Here is an 18,498-nt window from a genome sequence, read left to right as displayed (position 1 = left end):
TTGAAAAATTAGGAATTCAACCTATTTGTAAATCCTCCAAATATCATCTAGGCTTTAGGCCAACTCTAATTTCACAAGCAGATTAAATGACGTGGGATTTTAGCTCTTTTTGTTGGCAACGCCTGTAAGCAACCGAGGCCTCTTTCGTTTGGTTTGTGTGAAGGAGTGAAAGTGTTTTATTGTGCCGATTTCAGCCGGCGGCTGGGAGTGTACGAAGGACAGATGCGGAGAAGTCAGGAACGAAGACAATGCTTGTCACTGCTCGGAAGACTGCTTGGCCAGGGGAGACTGCTGTACTAATTACCAAGTGGTTTGCAAAGGTACATGTTTCCGTGGGTTGGCTGGAGCTTTGAACGAGTAAAAACTGGAGATGCTCCAAGGAATCTTGGATGTTGTGGATATAACACCTTGGATATGGGTTTGGGAGGAAGGAATGAGTTGTGTTTTTTAATTTCTCATGTTTCTTTCTTAGTTTTGCTTCCCTGCCTTTCACTGATCCGACATAATCAGGAAATACCCCCACATTCCATAATTTGGTGGAATCATAATAATGAAGAGATTTCTTTTTTTTTCAATATATGAAATTTATTGTCAACTTGGTTTCCATACAACACCCAGTGCTCATCCCAAAAGGTGCCCTCCTCAATACCCATCACCCACCCTCCCCCCCCTCCCCCCCCCATCAACCCTCAGTTTGTTCTCAGTTTTTAAGAGTCTCTTATGCTTTGGCTCTCTCCCACTAAAGTTGCTGTGTTGGTCTTCCATCAGGTTTTCTAAAAGCGGTGCCTGAGGCAGGACTCCATATTTGGAGTTTATTGAGGGAATGCTCTCTGCAGCAAAACCTTGTGAGGGAACAAGGGAGGCGGGGGAGGGGGGGAGCCAAGCAAGGACTTGGTTTTAGGTGGAGTCTCACCTTGGCCCGTGTTCCTGCAGGCTCTGGAAATTAAATTGCAGAGTCCTTACCCTTGAGGCAAGGGGGCATGGCTTTTGTACCCATTGCACGTGAGCTGTAAACCGAGGCACGAGCAGCAGCCTGAAGGTGGGCGTACTAGCTGGTAAAGAGGATCAGGGTACCGGCAGCTCCTGTTATATCCCAAAGCTATGTATACATATCTGCTGACTTTGTATGGTTGATTGCAGAATGTGATGGTTTTATTCCAGTAATAAATACTAGTCACTGGACTAAAGAAACTATGAAGGATGCAGTTTCTGTCTTTAAGGAGTTTAAGTCGCCCTAGCGTTCACTTAACAGCAATGAATGGCAAGATCCAAGAATCTTTATGTGAGCTTTGTGAGTCCCTTTTTCTTGTGTCCTTCCTCCTAACTGTGACACGGAACATTTAAGAAGAATTTCTGTTAAGAGATTTCAGGGAGAAAGCAAATCTGTTCTGAAATGTGTTTAGTGTTCAGTTTGTGGCAAGAAGGTATTGCATTAATCCTGAGTTTGGAAAATTTCCCCTACCCAAACAATTATTGTAATTTTGGATAAAGCATAAAATTGATCGGGAATTTTATCCCTTTTTTATTTCCCTATGTAACAAATGAAACAATAAACCACAAAGGCTGTTAAAAGACAGAATAGAGAAAGAGTCCTAAGTGTCACCAGTCATTGAATCATTAAACATCGGCTTTTGCTGGTGTAAAATTCTAGTTGCAGTACTTTTGCGAAGCCCAGTGTGAGCCCTGGGTTGCTTCGTATGTGGTAAAGCTCCCCCTGTTTTAAGGAGCCTGTTACTAACTTACCCAGTTGTCAGGAGTCAGAGTCTTGATGACCAGGGACATTTCCAGTGCTCTTTACATGGGACCCATTTCTCCAAAGTCTTGATCACAAATTTTTCTTATAGTCAAAACACATGATTTTTATTTGTCTTAGGACAATTTGAAGCAAATGCTTTGTGATAATTTTCCTTTTCTCCTAAGGAAGCCTCGTTTGTGTGTGTGTTTGACTTTAAACCTGAGCTCTTTTGTGTTCTCCATTCTTGATGGGTTAACTCAGGAAAGCTCTCAGACCTTGGTGGAAGATAAAAGTGAAAGATGGCATTGATTTTTATTCCTAAATTCATGGGCTGTACACAGATTCACTGGCAAGCAATCTCTTTCATGCAGTTTTCCATCTATCATCCCTGAGTAGTCTAAGCCTTTTCCCGCAGCTAAAGGGAAGTTGTGCCATCCTTTCTATGGCTTTGAGATGTCCGGTGGTGGAGAAAAGAATGTTCCATCTAATGACCAAACAGTTTATTTCTGGAGGGAAACAAACATGGAATTTTGTTCGCTGACGCCACTGGTGTTTTTATCTACAAACCATTTAGACTCAGAAGGCTCTTGTAAACACCACTTGGGGCTATTAAATATTAGCTTTCCCATTATGTATGGGTGTCCTTCAGTGAGCCAAACCAACATTGGACTTCATTTGAGTGTTTCTGTTTCGATGGTATCCCATAAGCAACAAGTATCAAACAGGACACAGGTCCTGCAATTGCAGCCTTTAAGGCTCTGGCTGGCATTTACGATTAGATTCACAAGTGAATTTACCCACTTTTTCTTCTAGGAGAGACACATTGGGTCGATGATGACTGTGAGGAAATAAAGGCCCCGGAATGCCCCGCAGGGTAAGTGCATTTTATAAAGATTATGAAGTTTTATATATTAGTGGACAACCTGTCACAGGTTTGTCAGGGTAAACGGTTACAAGAAATGTAAAGCTGAAATCCTCTTATACAGGCAAACTTATACTCGAGGACCTATAAGTGATTAATCAATCAAAAGCTAAAGTTCACCTCTTTCTCTTATTGCCTCTGCCTGTACTGGAGACTGAGTATCCTCTGTGTTTCACTATAGTTGAAGATTTTACAAAGCGTGTCCAAATATCGCTGAAGATGGAAAGAAACATTTCTGGCATTGATTTGGGTTTTTGGGGTTTTTTTTGTTTTTCTTTTTGTTTTCCAGTGTGTTTTCCTGAAGTGCTGCTTTTGCCTTGTAGGGGGCGGGGGCGGGGGGAGGAGAGGAGGACCATAGAGCTTCTCAGAAATATCCAAGATGGTAACTCCTACCAGATGCTGCAGAAACTTCACAAACTACGGAAGCAGGGTTTTGCTGGGGTGCGGCCAAGCTGGAGTGACACCCCACAGCTCAAGTGCGACCAGCATAAGGCACTTATTACGCCTTCCAGGAAACTGTTGAAAATTCATGGACCCTTAAAATGCCTGGCAGAAAATACATTTTCAACAAGTGTGTTTTCATGAATGTATTTGCTCAAGTGTATTTTTGTCTTAGGCGGCACGGCCTGTGTCACAAAATCCAAGCATTGTCATACTGTCTTTATTTTCGTTTCCTTTTTAGTTTTAATGAGCCACTTGAACTTCTTTGGACTTTTAGAATGGAATGGCGATGGTTTCTGACTGCTTAAAATATGTTCAGTTATTTTTGAGACAAAAGCAGTCTAGTGGTAGAATGAAACGATAATAGTAAGGATTAGAATGAACTCTTTTATAGTATTCTTCTAAGTGCTTTATACGTGACCCATGTGAAATACACCTCATTTATCATGTGGCTTCCAATAAACTCAAGCCGGTGCTTGCTGAGTTATCTTCAAGCTATCAGAAAAAGTTTTGCACCTAGTTTAGTATTCTTAGGTCTGACTCAACAATTACATCCTCAGAATATAACAAAGGACAAAAGAATGTAACGAACGTGAATCTCACATTTCATCAGATTCTGCCCTAGATGGGTATGGATAGTCAGGTCCTTTACTGATGAACTTTTTAAAGATCTTCGACAATTTTAATTATTTTTAAAGTTATTTTAGGATTAAATCTAAAAGAATTCTAAGTTTTAGTTCCAGTGACAGGAGTGCTGTGGCTATTAATTTCATATTCATTTACTTCAGTCATCCATTCATTTATGTGTCTGATAAATATATTTATTGAAGCCCTACTATAGGTCCACAAAATGGAAAGATAAATAAGATACAAAGAATGGCAAAAGAGGTATGAATTAATATTTTAAAGGAATTGAAACATGGGAACAACTAACATTATAGAAGAGGAAGCCTTCAGCTGGATTTCAAGGAATGCATAAGAGTTTTCCAGGCAGCAGATGGGAGAATACATATTCCAGGCAAATATAGCAACTTTATACCCTGTGAACAACCTTGTTCGCAATGCGAGAGGCAACAGAGGAGAAAGTCTATTAGGGGAAATCTGGAGTCCGGTCCCTTGCCTGGCCCTTTTATGATCTTGGTCATTTAACTCTGGACTTTGGTCATCACAAATGTGACGTGGCCAGAAGCCCAGGCTTGTATGGATATCCTCATTTGAAGTTTCATCTTGGAAATTTCCTGGTCCCAATTGTTGAGAATGACTAGGTGTAATGGACACTTTATAGCAGCAAGTTTTCTAAAGTGGAATATGTTACTGTTTAAGGTTTGTTCGCCCTCCATTAATCATCTTTTCTGTGGATGGTTTCCGAGCATCCTACATGAAGAAAGGCAGCAAGGTCATGCCTAACATTGAAAAGCTAAGTAAGTCACTTTCATGCTGTATTCTCGTCAGTATTCGTGGTCTGCACAGTAAATGCTTAGCTGTGGGCTTTGAGAGCTACGGACACGCGGCTTTAGATGTGTTTTATCATACGAGAGTGAAGGTAACACAAGTCTTTTATAGTTTATGAAGCAGATTCCCACACGTGAGGTAGCTCCTGCTGGTCCTCTTGTCCTAACATCTGAAATTCTGTTCCTAGGGTCCTGCGGCACACACTCTCCCTACATGAGGCCCGTGTACCCAACAAAAACTTTCCCTAACTTATACACTTTGGCCACTGTAAGTATTTTTTCACATAATATAGATTCCGAGGGTGTGGATGTAGACCTCATCCTGAAGTGACTTAAAGGGAGATTCGCAAAAACATGTTTCTTAATGTTTAAAGACAATCTTTTCGTTTTCTATCTTGTCTGCGTGAGTCGTTCCCAGTAAATGTCTTTTGCAGTTGTGTGGACGACTGAACTTCACTGCAGGTTCAAAACTGAACACTTTTTTCCAGGCGCAGTTCTGTTGGAGCACGTACATTAAACCTCTCTCAAATACCACAAGATCTATTGTGTATTTTCGGAATTTTTAAATAACAGTGTTGACTTCAAGGCCATTCTGTTTTCGTTTGTAGATACTCCCAATCCTATCTTGCTTTCTTCTTGAAAAACATAATTTGTTTATTTTATTATTATTATGATGATCATTATATTTTGAGAGAGAGGGCACAAGTGAGCAAGGGGAGAGAAAGAGAAGGAGAGAGAGAGAGAAAGAGAGAGAGAAAGAGAGAGAGAAGTGGGGCTCACCCCATGAGGGGCTTGAGCTTGCCCAAAGCGGGACTCGAACTCACAGACTGTGAGATCATGACCTGAGCTGAAGTCAGATGCTTAACCGACTGAGCCACCCAGGCAGCTCTATTTATTTTACTATTATGATTGATTTGAGGGGTTCTGGGATAGAAATAGAACTTAAGGAAAAGGAAGAGTGTATTTGTAAGTAGAAGCTTCTTTGGAGGCAATAAATAAATTTCCATCTCAAAGTTAATTTACTGTAATGAAAGTTATTGTCATCTTATTAAATTGCAACAGTTAAAAAAACCCAAATATTAAATTTCTTACAATCATGTTAAGTCTCTCAGATAGCTTATAATTAGTCCATAGATAATACTCATGTTTTCTCAGACATATATAAAGTCTCTATATATCTTATATAAATTTGGAAATTAAATATTGTTATAAAGCCTCCTATGACAAAAAAAATTATGATAGATCAAACAGGTACAGACTATTACATTGTTATTTTAACAATAAATTTGCTTTTACACAAAGGGACTATATCCGGAATCACATGGAATTGTTGGCAATTCAATGTATGATCCTGTATTTGATGCCACTTTCCATCTGCGAGGGCGAGAGAAATTTAATCATAGATGGTGGGGAGGTCAACCGGTAAGTTTTGCATTTTTTATGTGTGTATTTGTGCGCTGAAACATTTCATCCCAAAATTTGTTACCTGTAAAAAAGATGCCTAAAATTTCCTCATACTTGGCAATGTTTCTGTCTTTTGGTATTTTATATATATGTGTACACATAATATTTATGTGTATATGTGTGTACACAATATGTATATATATCCATATATGTATATACGGTATTTATGTATGTGTGTATACCTATTACACACATGCATAAATAATGTGTGTACATATATATGTTCATATGTCTACGTGTGTGTGTGTGTGTGTGTGTGTAGGTGAGGTTATGATTATAAAAGTGTGAGGTGATAAGTGTCTTCATTAGGCAGGTGGTGATGGAAATGGTGACGGGGGCTGAATTTCAGAAACATTTTGAGGAAGGAATATATAGTCATATCTTACTGATTTACCAGATTTATGGGTACAAAGAAAAAGAGAAGTGAATGACTATGACTACCCCAAAATTTTAGCTCAGGTGCCATATGAATAGAAACAGGGAAGCTTGCTGAAAAGAAAAAAAAAAAAAAAAGAACTCAACAATGAAACCCACAGTAAGTTCATAAATTCTTTTGTTTAATCCGTTTTTTGAAATTCTTGGAAGTTACATGTAAGTGGAATTATACCTTAATTTTGGACCAGCAAATTAATACTTTGAAAGAACTCATCCTGTTTACTTCAGCTCCGATGGGTGGGCAGAAAGTAAAAAGGGATGTAGATGGCTTTCTACATAGTATTTTTCCTATGACTGTTTGTATGGTTGGGCAACTTGCTTTGGTCAGACATGAGCAAAATAGCAACATGAGGCCATAGTTGTTGAATGTGCAGAATTGAACCGAGTGCGCACGACCCTGGGTAGAAGGGTCAGAATCTCCACAGGAGCACAGCCCCGTACACGCAGTCACTGAAACGCATGTAGGAGAAAGATGGCAAATGGTTCCACCTCGTGTTGACTCTGATTGGAGGCTCCCGCCTTTGTGCAATCTGCTATGGCAAAGAGAGTGACCAGTGTCTGCATATACCCATGAATCTACTATCCCTAAACGGTCCCACAGCTGGAAATGTTTGCTGCAATCTATGGGCAAAATGGAGAATATAAAGTAAGAGAAAAATGGTAATGCTCTTTGATAAAAGGTCATTTGTGATAAAAAAAGATTCATAACCAAGAAGTATGCAAGGTTAAATATGGGCTTTTCATAAACAAACAAACACTGGAGTACTTCTTGTATGTCTGCAGAAGTATTTCTTTATAGTAGAGGTTTTGATTCTGCTGTCTTCATTCAGGCTGGACTCCCCGAAGTCTGTGATGACCTAAGTTGTGAGCATAGTAAAATTTGTTTACAAGGTGGATTTCATAAAGTTTATGATAGAGGAACATTTTACGTGTAAATGCAATGATTGAAATTAGAGTTCTCTCAAGCTATTATTATTAGTTGGTTTTTTATATTAATTTTGTCGTGGAAGCAAACTTGCCTGAAGAACCACAAAGGATATAGAGACAAATAGTAATTTTATCAAAGTGGATCACCTTACACCAAGTGTTGACCTTAGTTTCCCTCTAGGTTGGCAGGACTCAGAAGATGAGTCCACATCTTCATTAATTTCTGCAGAAGCAGAGCAGAGGCAATGCTGTTAACTTGCCCAATGGAGTGAAGTCTCTGTTTCAATCCTGTTTGCCTGTTTCCCAACTAACTCTCAAAGTTGATAGATTTGACCAAGTTCAGTATTTTCCTAGTGTTGACAGAGATTTAGAGAGAAACTGATTTGTGTTTCTATCTTCTTGAACAAGAGGACACCACAAGAATTTCAAGGAACATAGTAGCTATCATTTAAAAACATCTTACTGAAATTTGGCATAGAAGAAGAACATATGGATGGAAACTCTAGGAACTACAGAATAAGAGTATAAGAAACTATAAATATTATAAGAAAAGATGAGCCTTAATAAATATTTCTCAAGCATTTATCTCATCCTCTCAGAGGTTTATACATTTCACAAAATCACCAGTGAAAAAAATAATTGAGGTAGAGAAAATATTTATAAAAACCTTAGGTATTTACATTAAACTTAACTTATTTTTACTGAATGATTAAAGCATGAAAGACATTTGGCTAAATAATAAAGGAGCCAGATTAAAAGGTAAACAAGAACCACTCTTATCCTAGTTTGAAATTTAATAGATGGGGTGAGGCACTTGTATAGTGTCCCATCTGACAATTTGAATCTCACCATTAGGTTTCCAAAAAAAATTTCTATAATTTAATTTCACCTTATTTTTAAAGTTTATTTATTTAATTTGAGAGAGAGAGAGAGAGAGAGAGAGAGAGAGAGAGAGAGAATGCATGAGTGCAGTGGTGGGGCAGAGAGAGAGGGAGAGACACAATCCCAGGCAGGCTCCACGCTTACCGTAGAGTGCTATGTGAGGCGTGATCTCACAACTATGAGATCATGACCTGAGCTGAACTAAAGAATTAGATGCTTAGGGGCGCCTGGGTGGCGCAGTCGGTTAAGCGTCCGACTTCAGCCAGGTCACGATCTCGCGGTCCGTGAGTTCGAGCCCCGCGTCAGGCTCTGGGCTGATGGCTCGGAGCCTGGAGCCTGTTTCTGATTCTGTGTCTCCCTCTCTCTCTGCCCCTCCCCCGTTCATGCTCTGTCTCTCTCTGTCCCAAAAATAAATAAAAAACGTTGAAAAAAAAAATTAAAAAAAAAAAAAGAATTAGATGCTTAACTGATTGGGCCACACAGGCACCCCTCACATTTTTTTTTTTAACACTGATATAGCCATTTTAGCAAACTCAAGTCTGCTTTTAATTTGTTAATCTTCAGAATGTGCTATTAAAAGTTGTTATTCACTTTATGATGCCACATTTCTCATACATATTTTTATGGGATTCCTCTCATTGTTGTTGCTTTACAGTTGTAGTTACTTTTTTCCAATTACAAAATTATGTTCTGTACTCTTCCTGGAGTTCCTTAAGTGTGTTTGTTTCTTTGAAAAATCTCTCTGCTCTAATCATGCAATTTCTGATAGTAAGGTATCTCAGTGGGAAATTCCCCGTTCAGTTTCAATCTGGACCCAGCAAAGTGGAGAGTGAATGAGACTCCAAGGGGTGCACGAAACATGGAGATTTGAGAAAAAAAAGTCCAACACGCCACCATCATGCAAGTTCTCTAAAGCCACAGTTTCCAGAGCAGGGCATTTCTAAGAGAAACGGAGGCATTCTTATCATTCCTTAAGCTGCTTAGCCTACAGTTGTTTCTGCCAGTGTTGGTGATGCAATGAGTTGGTCCTGAGACCATCCTCATGAATTACAGTAGTGTGAAAATACAAGAACAATGGCATGTTGGAGAAAGAGATGGCAAAGAGAAGAATGACATTAGAACAGAAGTGAATTTCCAGGTCAAAGGGATGCCTTGATGCAAAGCGCAAGTGGTTGCCTCCCCCTCTTCCTGTCTATTTTATTAACCTGCTAGTGGGTGGTTTTGCTTTCTTTTAAGGAAAGTTGTACCCTTTATTCTTTTACCCTTTGTTTCTTTTCCCTAGATTGCTATAAATCTGGTTTTGTTCTTTTTTTTACTGTATTAATGTATTTAAGATGGACTCTGCTCTGTATTTAGAGTGCTGTAAATGCTCACGTGGCCACTTTGCTACTGGACTCATAATTATTCATAAGCCTTTCAAATGTCAGTTGAAGTCTCTGTCCCTAGGTAGTCACTAAATTCCCCCAGCCCTGGCTAAGCTCAGAGACCCTCCTTTGGGTTTTCATATTATTTCTGTCATAAATTCGACCATATATTTTTGAAATTATTCACGTATCTGCTTTAGTCTGTGGGTCCCCTGGGGGTAGAATCTCTTTTTTCTCAGTCCCTAACCCACAGCCTGACACAGTTAGGTGTCCCACTACTGTGTCTTGAATTGCACTGCACCCTCTCTGACACCTGGTTTTTATCCTGTACTGTATCACTCACCTTCTTCTGGCCCTAACCGCCTGCGAAGAGCCACCCAAGCCCACAGTCTGTCCTGCTGCAAACCCACTCCTGAATCTCAGTGAATGATTTATTCCAGCATCTGCTATGGCCCCATCCACCCCTCTGGCTCCCCAGAATTCTATGTATCCTGGCTCCATGCTTTTGAATGCAAAGGAATAATTTCCCTGCAAAGAACTGCTAGAAAAACTACGGTTGTAGTTCATGTTTTTGAAAAATGTTTTTTGCTTGTTTTCTACTTCTCCCCCTCCTCCCACAGCAGCATACTTTCATTTCAGAAAGTATTGGATTTCACAGTTAAATCCTTCTGATTCCAGTGAGACAGCTTTTATAAAAAAAAAAAAATTCCTGATAACATATCAAGTAGGTATAATGATGTACCCACTTGTCCCCTCTTCAAAATACAGCATGTAAGACACGAATATTGAAAACTGCCTCTAGATAAAGCAGAGCAATGGAGAAACGTTGGCATTAAAGGTGGGAAATCCAAACCCAGGGTCTTGTCAGGTTATTTTAGTTGTGCTGTTTTACCAGTCTGTGAGGAAATTTATTTTACATTCAAATTCAGAGAAATACTGATTTCCCATTTCTCTGAATTAACAAGGAACTAGGAACTTCTCTCTCTCTCTTTTTTAAATAGCCCCAGAGGCTTGCTTTCGCTTTTCTGTTTTTAGACCAAAGTTTTGGTGCCTTTTTTTTTTTTTCTGTGTAATTACTAGATTTAACTTCTGAGCTCAGAAATATAATGTATACACATGACTGCAAGAGAAGTTTTATAGCTACTTATGATCTGATAACCCAAGAACATTATGTTTCAATCTCCTACCATTTGCTAGACCCTGACAGAATGGCTTCATTACTGCTACGGTCCTTTTGTTTGAGGTTTTTAAGTGTTTTTTAGTCTTAAATATTCTCTCATTTGTTCACTTTTTGCACTTTTCTGACCGTGCTCCCATTTTTCTTTTATAAAATATAGTCAACATGACTCGTATCAAAAAGCAGGAAGATGGGGCACCTGGGTGGCTCAGTTGAGTGTCCAACTTCAGCTCAGGTCATGATCTCACAGTTTGTGAGTTCGAGCCCTGCGTCGGGCTCTCTCTGCATCCAGCTCAGAGCCTGGAGGCTGCTTCAGATTCTGTGTCTCCCTCTCTCTCTCTCTCCCTCTTCCCTGCTTGTGCTCTGTCTCTCTCAAAAATAAGCAAACGTTAAAAAAAAAAAAAAGCAGGAAGAATGTTTTGCTTCTTTTTTGGAGAAGAAATGAAATTTTTAAAAAAAGTTTATTTTCAGAGAGAGAGAGAAAGAAAGAGAGAGAATGCCAAGCAAGCTTTGTGCTATCAGCGCAGAACCCAACACAGGGCTCTATCTCAGGAACTGTGAGATCATGACCTGAGTTGGACACTTAACAACTGAGCCACCCAAGCACTCAAATATATATATATATATATATATATATATATATATATATATATATATATTTTTTTTTTTTTTTTTTTTTTTTTTACCTTCTTATTGTCTTTGTGGTCCACTTGCTTTTTACAATTGGCTAATTTTTCTCTGATGACAAAGATTTTAATTGTCATTGTAAAAAGTTTGAGAAGTTCAGAAAAGTATGAAGAACAAATGATCCTGACTTTGCCATTGGGAAAATTTTAGCACACCCACTTCTGCCACCCTCTCTTCCAATGCACTTTTCTTATAGCACCGCAAGGACCCCTTCTGGTGAACTTTTCTCCTAAGCCTTATGGAACTAAAATTTACCCATAGGGCTTCCTGTTGTCCAGATAATGCCAACATCAGCATATATTCCACAGCATAACTTTAGAAAGTGCAGGCTCATCATTTGACAAAACTGCATTTAAAATTTTCCATTAGAAAACCCCAGATTAATCTTACATTTCATAACTGCCAACTATTGCCTCGTACAACTTCCTTGTGAATATCAAGGCCCTAGGTTTTGTATGAAGTTGTTTGGATGTGAATACGCTAAATTTGAATCTCTGAAATTAAAATAAGTATAGAAATAGATCACTTAATATAAGAAACTGGTCTCTCTGGGATCTGATGTAGTTTTGAGGCACCTGCAGGCTGTCCAGCATTTAGTCTGAGTGCATCTTCTTTACAGTGGAGGTGCTGGATGGAGAGGAATGGCCACGCTCTTTTCTTATAGGCCCAGCCTACTCCCCCGCCCCTTGGAGCTCTGCCCCAACCTCAAATGACCAATGAAAACTGTACAAAGCAAGACCGTGCATAGCAAATTTCTTTTTACTTTCCGGCACATTGCATTCCCTCATTTCCAGAGACCACGGGGCTCGCATTCTCTCGCGAGAGGCGGGAAAGGGTACAGGGTTTGAAACATGGCGGATGACAAGGACCAGCAACAAACTGCCAGACCTGTAGAAGAGCCCCTGGATCTCATCAGGCTCAGCATGGATGAGCGAATTTACGTGAAAATGAGAAACGACAGAGAGCTTTGAGGCAGAGTACATGCTTATGGTCAGCATTTAAATATGACATTGGGAGATGCAGAGGAAACTGTGACTACTATAGAAATTGATGAGGAAACATACGAAGGGATGTTTAAATCAACAAAATATTTTTGAAAATATCAGAATATTCCTATGCTCTTTGGGGAGATGATGGTGTACTAGTTGCCCTCCATTAAGAGTTGGCTGAACCAAAGAATTTGTCGTGTGTGGAATATAGGAGACTTCTTATGATTGCCTTTTTAAATGCAGAGACATTATATAGAGAACTCTGTGTAAATTTTGATATTAAGAAACGACCAAGGATTCTTCCACTCCTGAAATGATTTGCAGATAAGTCAAAAATACTTAAGCTAAAGGACATCCCCCCCCCCCAGCCATTTAAATAAATGTGATAACCAAGAAAAAAAAAAAGAACAAATGGACACATTTTGAACCCTGGTTGGCCTGTGTGTCCATGGCAGTTTGTCCGCGGGCTGAGATCCTCATATCTCTGACCCATCCCCATGGAAGGAGGAACCACCTCTCCCATGCAGATGACATTCTCTAGCAGTTCACACCTCCTCAAATCTGAGAGGTCACTCTGTGCTCTCCTGCCCATTCCTTACTTGCCAGATGCAGCAGCTGTGATTTTGCGGGGCTCTCAGGGTCTTTAGTCCCTCCAAAGGAGCTTGGGAATCCATGCGGAATCCCCCAGGCCAGGCCACCAGACCTTTCTGAATCCATGGCCAACCTCCTGGAGGCCCCACACCTCCAAATATCCCCTCTCCCCCCAAAACAGAGGTTTTCACTGGAGTCGGTAAGACACTCTGAAAGTCTAGATACAGTGAAATCAGAAAAGGGGCTGGCTGCAATTCCTAGACCATTTTGCTTGGGTCTTACAACAAATGAGCCATATATTTCTTTCTGTTTGCCTCCCAAAGCACAGGGTGGGGGTGGAGGGTTGGTTCTTACAGACTTATGTTCAATGGGACACTGGCCATCTTAAGCTGTTTTTAATGTTCCTAGAATAACTGGATTATATTTATTTCCAATGCATAATAATAAAGATTAAAATAGATCTAGTGTTCACCAAATGCTAAGACACTGCTTTAAGGGCTTTAAATGTATTAACTTATTAAAGCTTAGAATAATCCTATGTGCTAGGTAATATTACCTACATTTTAAAGGAAACTGAAGCAAGGAGAGCTTAAGTCATTTCCTGGAGGACTGCATACTTGGTAAGTGACAGAGAGGAGGCTTAAAATCCAGCAGCTATCTGGTTGCAGAGCTCAGGTTCTTAACTGCCCTGTCTTCTGACTCGCAACAGCATGTGCTGGAAAGAATATTTCAAAAGCCTCAAAGAAATGCTTGGGTCACCTAACTTGTCCCAGGAATTTATTCTTAAATTTCCATTTATTGAAAAGCTAAATAAAAGACACAAGGGAAAATCCAAAATAAAAAATAGCTTTTTTCCCCTTCTCATTCACCTAGCTTAAAACAAAACAAGACAAAGCTGGGTTCCAGGATTCTGGCATCTGTGTACCAAATTGGGGTTCTCCTCTATAGGCTTTAATAGGACAGGAAACATATGGTCCACTCCTGGGTCCTTTTATGAGCAGAATTCTGTCATATAAGTGAAATGTTCAAAACAATGATCAGAAAAGACAGGTACAGAAGAGACTTCTGAGATGAAATAGGAATTAAAAAATGCCACCAGAATCACAGCAGAGCTTTTGAAAGCTTTTGCAGAGAATGTATTGAATGACATTCATGGAAACAATGCTTCTGACTTCCAGATGTGAAAAGAGAATGATTGCAAATAATGTGAAATTTATGACGGGGTGTGGGTAAAGTACAAGAGATCTGATCTAATATATTTTAAAACTTTTTTCTTCTTTGAGAAGAAAAAAATCTCGGAACGTGTTATAAGCCTCTTATATTTTCCTCATTAGCTATGGATTACAGCCACCAAGCAAGGGGTGAAAGCTGGGACATTCTTCTGGTCTGTGTAAGTTGTCTTTATTTTGTCAGTGTTTGTAAAATTGCAATTATGATCAGTTTATGAAACATTAACTCAATTTGATTTCATTTCAGTTAAATACAAAAGCACTTGAGCTTTTCTATATTTTCTGATTGAAAATAATCTTCCAATCATTTTTTAGAGGTCTTCCCTCCTTTTTCCTCCGTCTTTTCTTAATAGAATATGAAGATTTTCCCTTCTTGTCATCCTTCAGATTTTTCTGTCCATTTATAGGGTTTGGTAACTTACCACCAAGGATCGTATATTTCTCTTGGACTATTTATTGCTGTGGTTTGCATTATCATTTTCTATAAATATATTATAACATACTATGTTTATTTTGGTTCACAACATTAAAAGTCTAGTGTGGTCTCAGACAGCTGATGTAGTAGTCTAGAGATTGGAAATTCCAGACAGGAGACAAGGGGAAGCCTCTGTTTCCACTCCATTTTCCACTGAACTCTAGGATTTCCCTAATAAGAAAAATGGAAATACCACTTGTCTTCCCCACAGAGCTAATGGGGGGATTAGTAGTTAATGTTCATAAAGTAGTCTTTAGGTGAAACTTACCTAATAAAAGTGTCAACATGTTGATTATTTTTAAGGCTCCTTAGTTAGAAAAGGAATCTGTTTCAACTTTCATGGGGATTTTGTTCCCACTGAGATGTTCTTTCCATCTTTTTTTTTTTTTAACCACCTAAAGCTGTTTCCATATTTGCCTCTTATGCCTTAACAAAAATCTGACTATTCTATAATAGTAGTGTGCTGAGAGCAATCACAGGTTCAGATTAATCCAGAATGGGACCATCTATATTCTCCAAATTCAGGAATAAAAGTAGCTTTTTCAGATTTGAAGGGCTGCGTTGAAACTGGGTTTGGTGACTTTAAGACAGTGACCCTTTAAAAGTCTCCCCCGCCCTATTTTTTAAAGAGCTTGTCTGAGTTGAGAAATAAGTGTGGGTATGTTAGAAATGACATGTAGATGACATGTTGATCTACCAATTTAATCATCTGCATTACATTTTTGTAACCCTCGACTGTCATAGATGCTTACAGAAATGATTTCTTCTGTTCCACAACATATTTGCTCACCAGAACGGAAAGGAGCCAACAACATAATTAATACCTAGGTCCCACCCTTACCCCCCGAAACTGCTGCAAAGCTTCGTTGAAAGGCCCAGTGTTCTGATTTTGAATGGCAATTTTCTCCACCCATTTCAAACTACTTCCAAGAAGGTAGCTTTTGTGTGCTCTAAAGATGTCCTTAGTTTGGCTTTGCTTCTCAGGCTATTGTTCTTTTATCTCTATATTCCAGGAGTGACTTGGATTTAGGTTTTTTTTGTTTTTTTTTTTTCTTTAAAAAAAAAATCTTGTTATAACTCACACACACAGACACACACACACACACACACACACACACACACACACACACACCAGGGTCATACTTTCAGTTTTTTAATGGAATATATGTCAGGGGAATCTACACATGGTACATTCTGAAAAATTTTAAGTTTAAAACCAGATTCAAGGTGCAGAGTTAGACTTGGAAGGCCATCTTTTTAACGTGATTCTGTACTGCAACCTAGAATTATTCTTGCTTTTTAAATGATAGTATTCTATTCCAAAGTACTGATGCTGCTCCATTCCATTTTGTGTGTGTGTGTGTGTCAATTCATGTTCAAAAGCAGTAATTCCTTTTATGTATGAGTGTTTAGATTGCTTCTAATCCTAGCGCTGCCACTTAATAGATTGCTGGCTGTAGACAAGTGATTTAATCCCTCGATAACATAGGGTGTTGTGAAGATGGAATGAGCTAACTTTTTTAAAGGGCCTAGTAGGGTGCTTAGTACACAGAGAGTAACCAATAAGTGGTTTTTGTTTTCTAGTCCACATCATCTCTTCCAACACTGACCATACAATGGCTATATGTGTTCTAAGGTAATTGGTTCCCTTTAACACTAAATGCCTCATCTGGTCCTTCATTTTCCATCCCTCCTATTTTTTTTTTTCTTTTTCTGACCATCTCTGACATACTTGGTCTCAGAACAAATTCTATATCAAACAGTGATGGTAAAGACAGCGACACAAGCACCAATTCCCTTTCCATTTGGACACACACTGTTCCTTTGCCACATTTGTTTGTGCTGTCTCTGGGTTGTGTTTTAAACACTAATGGCTAGGGCCTATGTCTTTTTGGTTCCTGGGCAATTTCATAAAGATAATGTAGAACTCATAGGAAAGTTAGAGACCACTTTGTCCAGCTCCTCATTGGCAAGGTTAGAATAGTGTGGCCGAGAGAGGTGAAATGTCATGCCCGAGGGTCACAGTTTGAATGGATATTCAGGCATCTACAGTTCTCATCTCTGGTTCTTAGGACACACACATACTCAGCTCCTGCCCAGAAAATGGTAATCCCCTGCTTATCTTTCTAAGAAGAGAATGGCGACTCCTCCGTAATGGTCTTTTTAGTAGGAGAATTTTGTATCTTTATTTACATTCATACAAATGCCTTGAACATGTTATACGTTTAACAAATATTTCATGAGTGTGTGTGTCATCTCTGTGGACTTGTGGATCCAGTACATGATGATAAAAGCTAACATTTTTCTAACTTCTGTGTGCCCGGCACTGTTCTAAGTGCTTTTCGTGTATTATCTCTTTTAATCTTTAAAAGAGCCTTATGAGATAAGAGCTATTGTTATCCTCATTTTATGGAGGCACTGAAATGTTAAGTAACTTGGCAAAGTCTAGTCACCAGCACATGTTGGAGTCAGCATTCAAACGCAAGCATTCCAGCCTCAGAGTGGATGCTTTTATTCCTTGCTGGTCAGACGCCCCATCCAACGAAGGTGTTAGAGGATGCGTGTTCTGAGCTCGACACAAAATCTATTAGCTTGTATTTTTCCATTAGCATCAAGGGAGTCCATCAGAGTCCATTTTTGTGACTTAACAGCAATTATGTAAAATAAAGCAGCTGGCAGGTAGGTCGTGAAATAAGGTAAAATGAAAAGGCTACCGCATTTGGCTTTTTTTTTTTTAAGTTAGGAAAGAATTCTAAATATGTAATTATTTCGCTCAGATACAGAGGATTTCTGAGGCTGATGAATTAAATACCTTAAGTGATGATCTTGGCTTTGCTATGCCTATTTCTAATTCAATTATAGGCTATAATACACAGGGTCACATTTATTCAGTAGCCTTGAAATTTGTTTACATTAAGACTCATTTTATGTTAAACATGATTTTCTGGCGCTGTTGGGATAGTTCTAGACTGGGAGGGGGCCAGAGGAAGGACAAAGCTCCGATCTAGGAGAGTTGGTGGGGCTTGGGGGGTGGGGGTTGCCTGGGGAGAGGAACTGCTTGATTAGGGCTCCTGCCAGCTCCATCCAGCCTTCCACCATGGCTCTGGAGCTTGGTTTTTCTCCCAGCTTTCTCTTGTTCACCTCCACCAAGAGTAAAAGTGTAAGTGGCTCACCCAACATCACACAATAAATTTCCAGTAGAGTTTATTTTTTGGAGCAGTTTTAAGTTCACAGCAAATGAAACTGGAAGGTACAGTGACTTACCAAGCCCCCCTTTGCCCCTGCACATGCATAGCCTCCCCCATTATCAATGTCCTCTACCCGAGTGGTGTATCTGTTACAGCTGATGAACCTACACTGACACTATTATCACCCAGGGAACACAGTTCATATGAGGGGTCACTCTTGGTCACAGTAATGTTTACTGACTACAATTAAACTTGGGCTTTAGTTTGAGTTCGTCATAAACAAGCTCTAATGCCTGTTCTTGGATGGGGGGGGGGGGAGGCAGAAAAGCATGTCATGCTACTTGTTAGGGAAGAATAAGCCAATTTCCCCATAAATAAAGACATTGCTCAGCTTGTGAGCATCTCAGTGAAACTCAGCCCAGGATACAGTACCATCATGTTAGCTGAGAGCTCCCAAAGCTGGTGCCAGATTTTGGGTAATTATATTTCAACAGAGGAATGAGACTTAAACACAAAAGTCATTGTGGATGAAGATTATACC

The 18,498-nt window shown here is 39.4% G+C and overlaps 1 protein-coding gene across 8 annotated transcripts in view; it reads left to right on the top strand.

Moving 5' to 3' along the window:
- ENPP2 (ectonucleotide pyrophosphatase/phosphodiesterase 2) overlaps nucleotides 1-18,498 on the top strand; it is a 111,708-nt gene that overhangs the window by 46,340 nt on the left and 46,870 nt on the right. For all 8 annotated transcript variants that reach the window (XM_078441591.1, XM_078441589.1, XM_060611217.2 and 5 more), the window contains exons 4-9: nucleotides 195-320; nucleotides 2,549-2,609; nucleotides 4,422-4,519; nucleotides 4,738-4,817; nucleotides 5,852-5,971; nucleotides 14,400-14,455. In XM_078441591.1, coding sequence (XP_078297717.1) covers nucleotides 195-320; nucleotides 2,549-2,609; nucleotides 4,422-4,519; nucleotides 4,738-4,817; nucleotides 5,852-5,971; nucleotides 14,400-14,455 — 541 coding nt within the window. The remainder of the gene's footprint in view (nucleotides 1-194; nucleotides 321-2,548; nucleotides 2,610-4,421; nucleotides 4,520-4,737; nucleotides 4,818-5,851; nucleotides 5,972-14,399; nucleotides 14,456-18,498) is intronic.

This window comes from Panthera onca, chromosome F2 (assembly GCF_046562875.1).
Source record: "Panthera onca isolate mPanOnc1 chromosome F2, mPanOnc1 haplotype 2, whole genome shotgun sequence".
Classification (NCBI taxonomy): domain Eukaryota; kingdom Metazoa; phylum Chordata; class Mammalia; order Carnivora; family Felidae; genus Panthera; species Panthera onca.
This window is presented reverse-complemented; position numbering and strand designations above follow the sequence as displayed.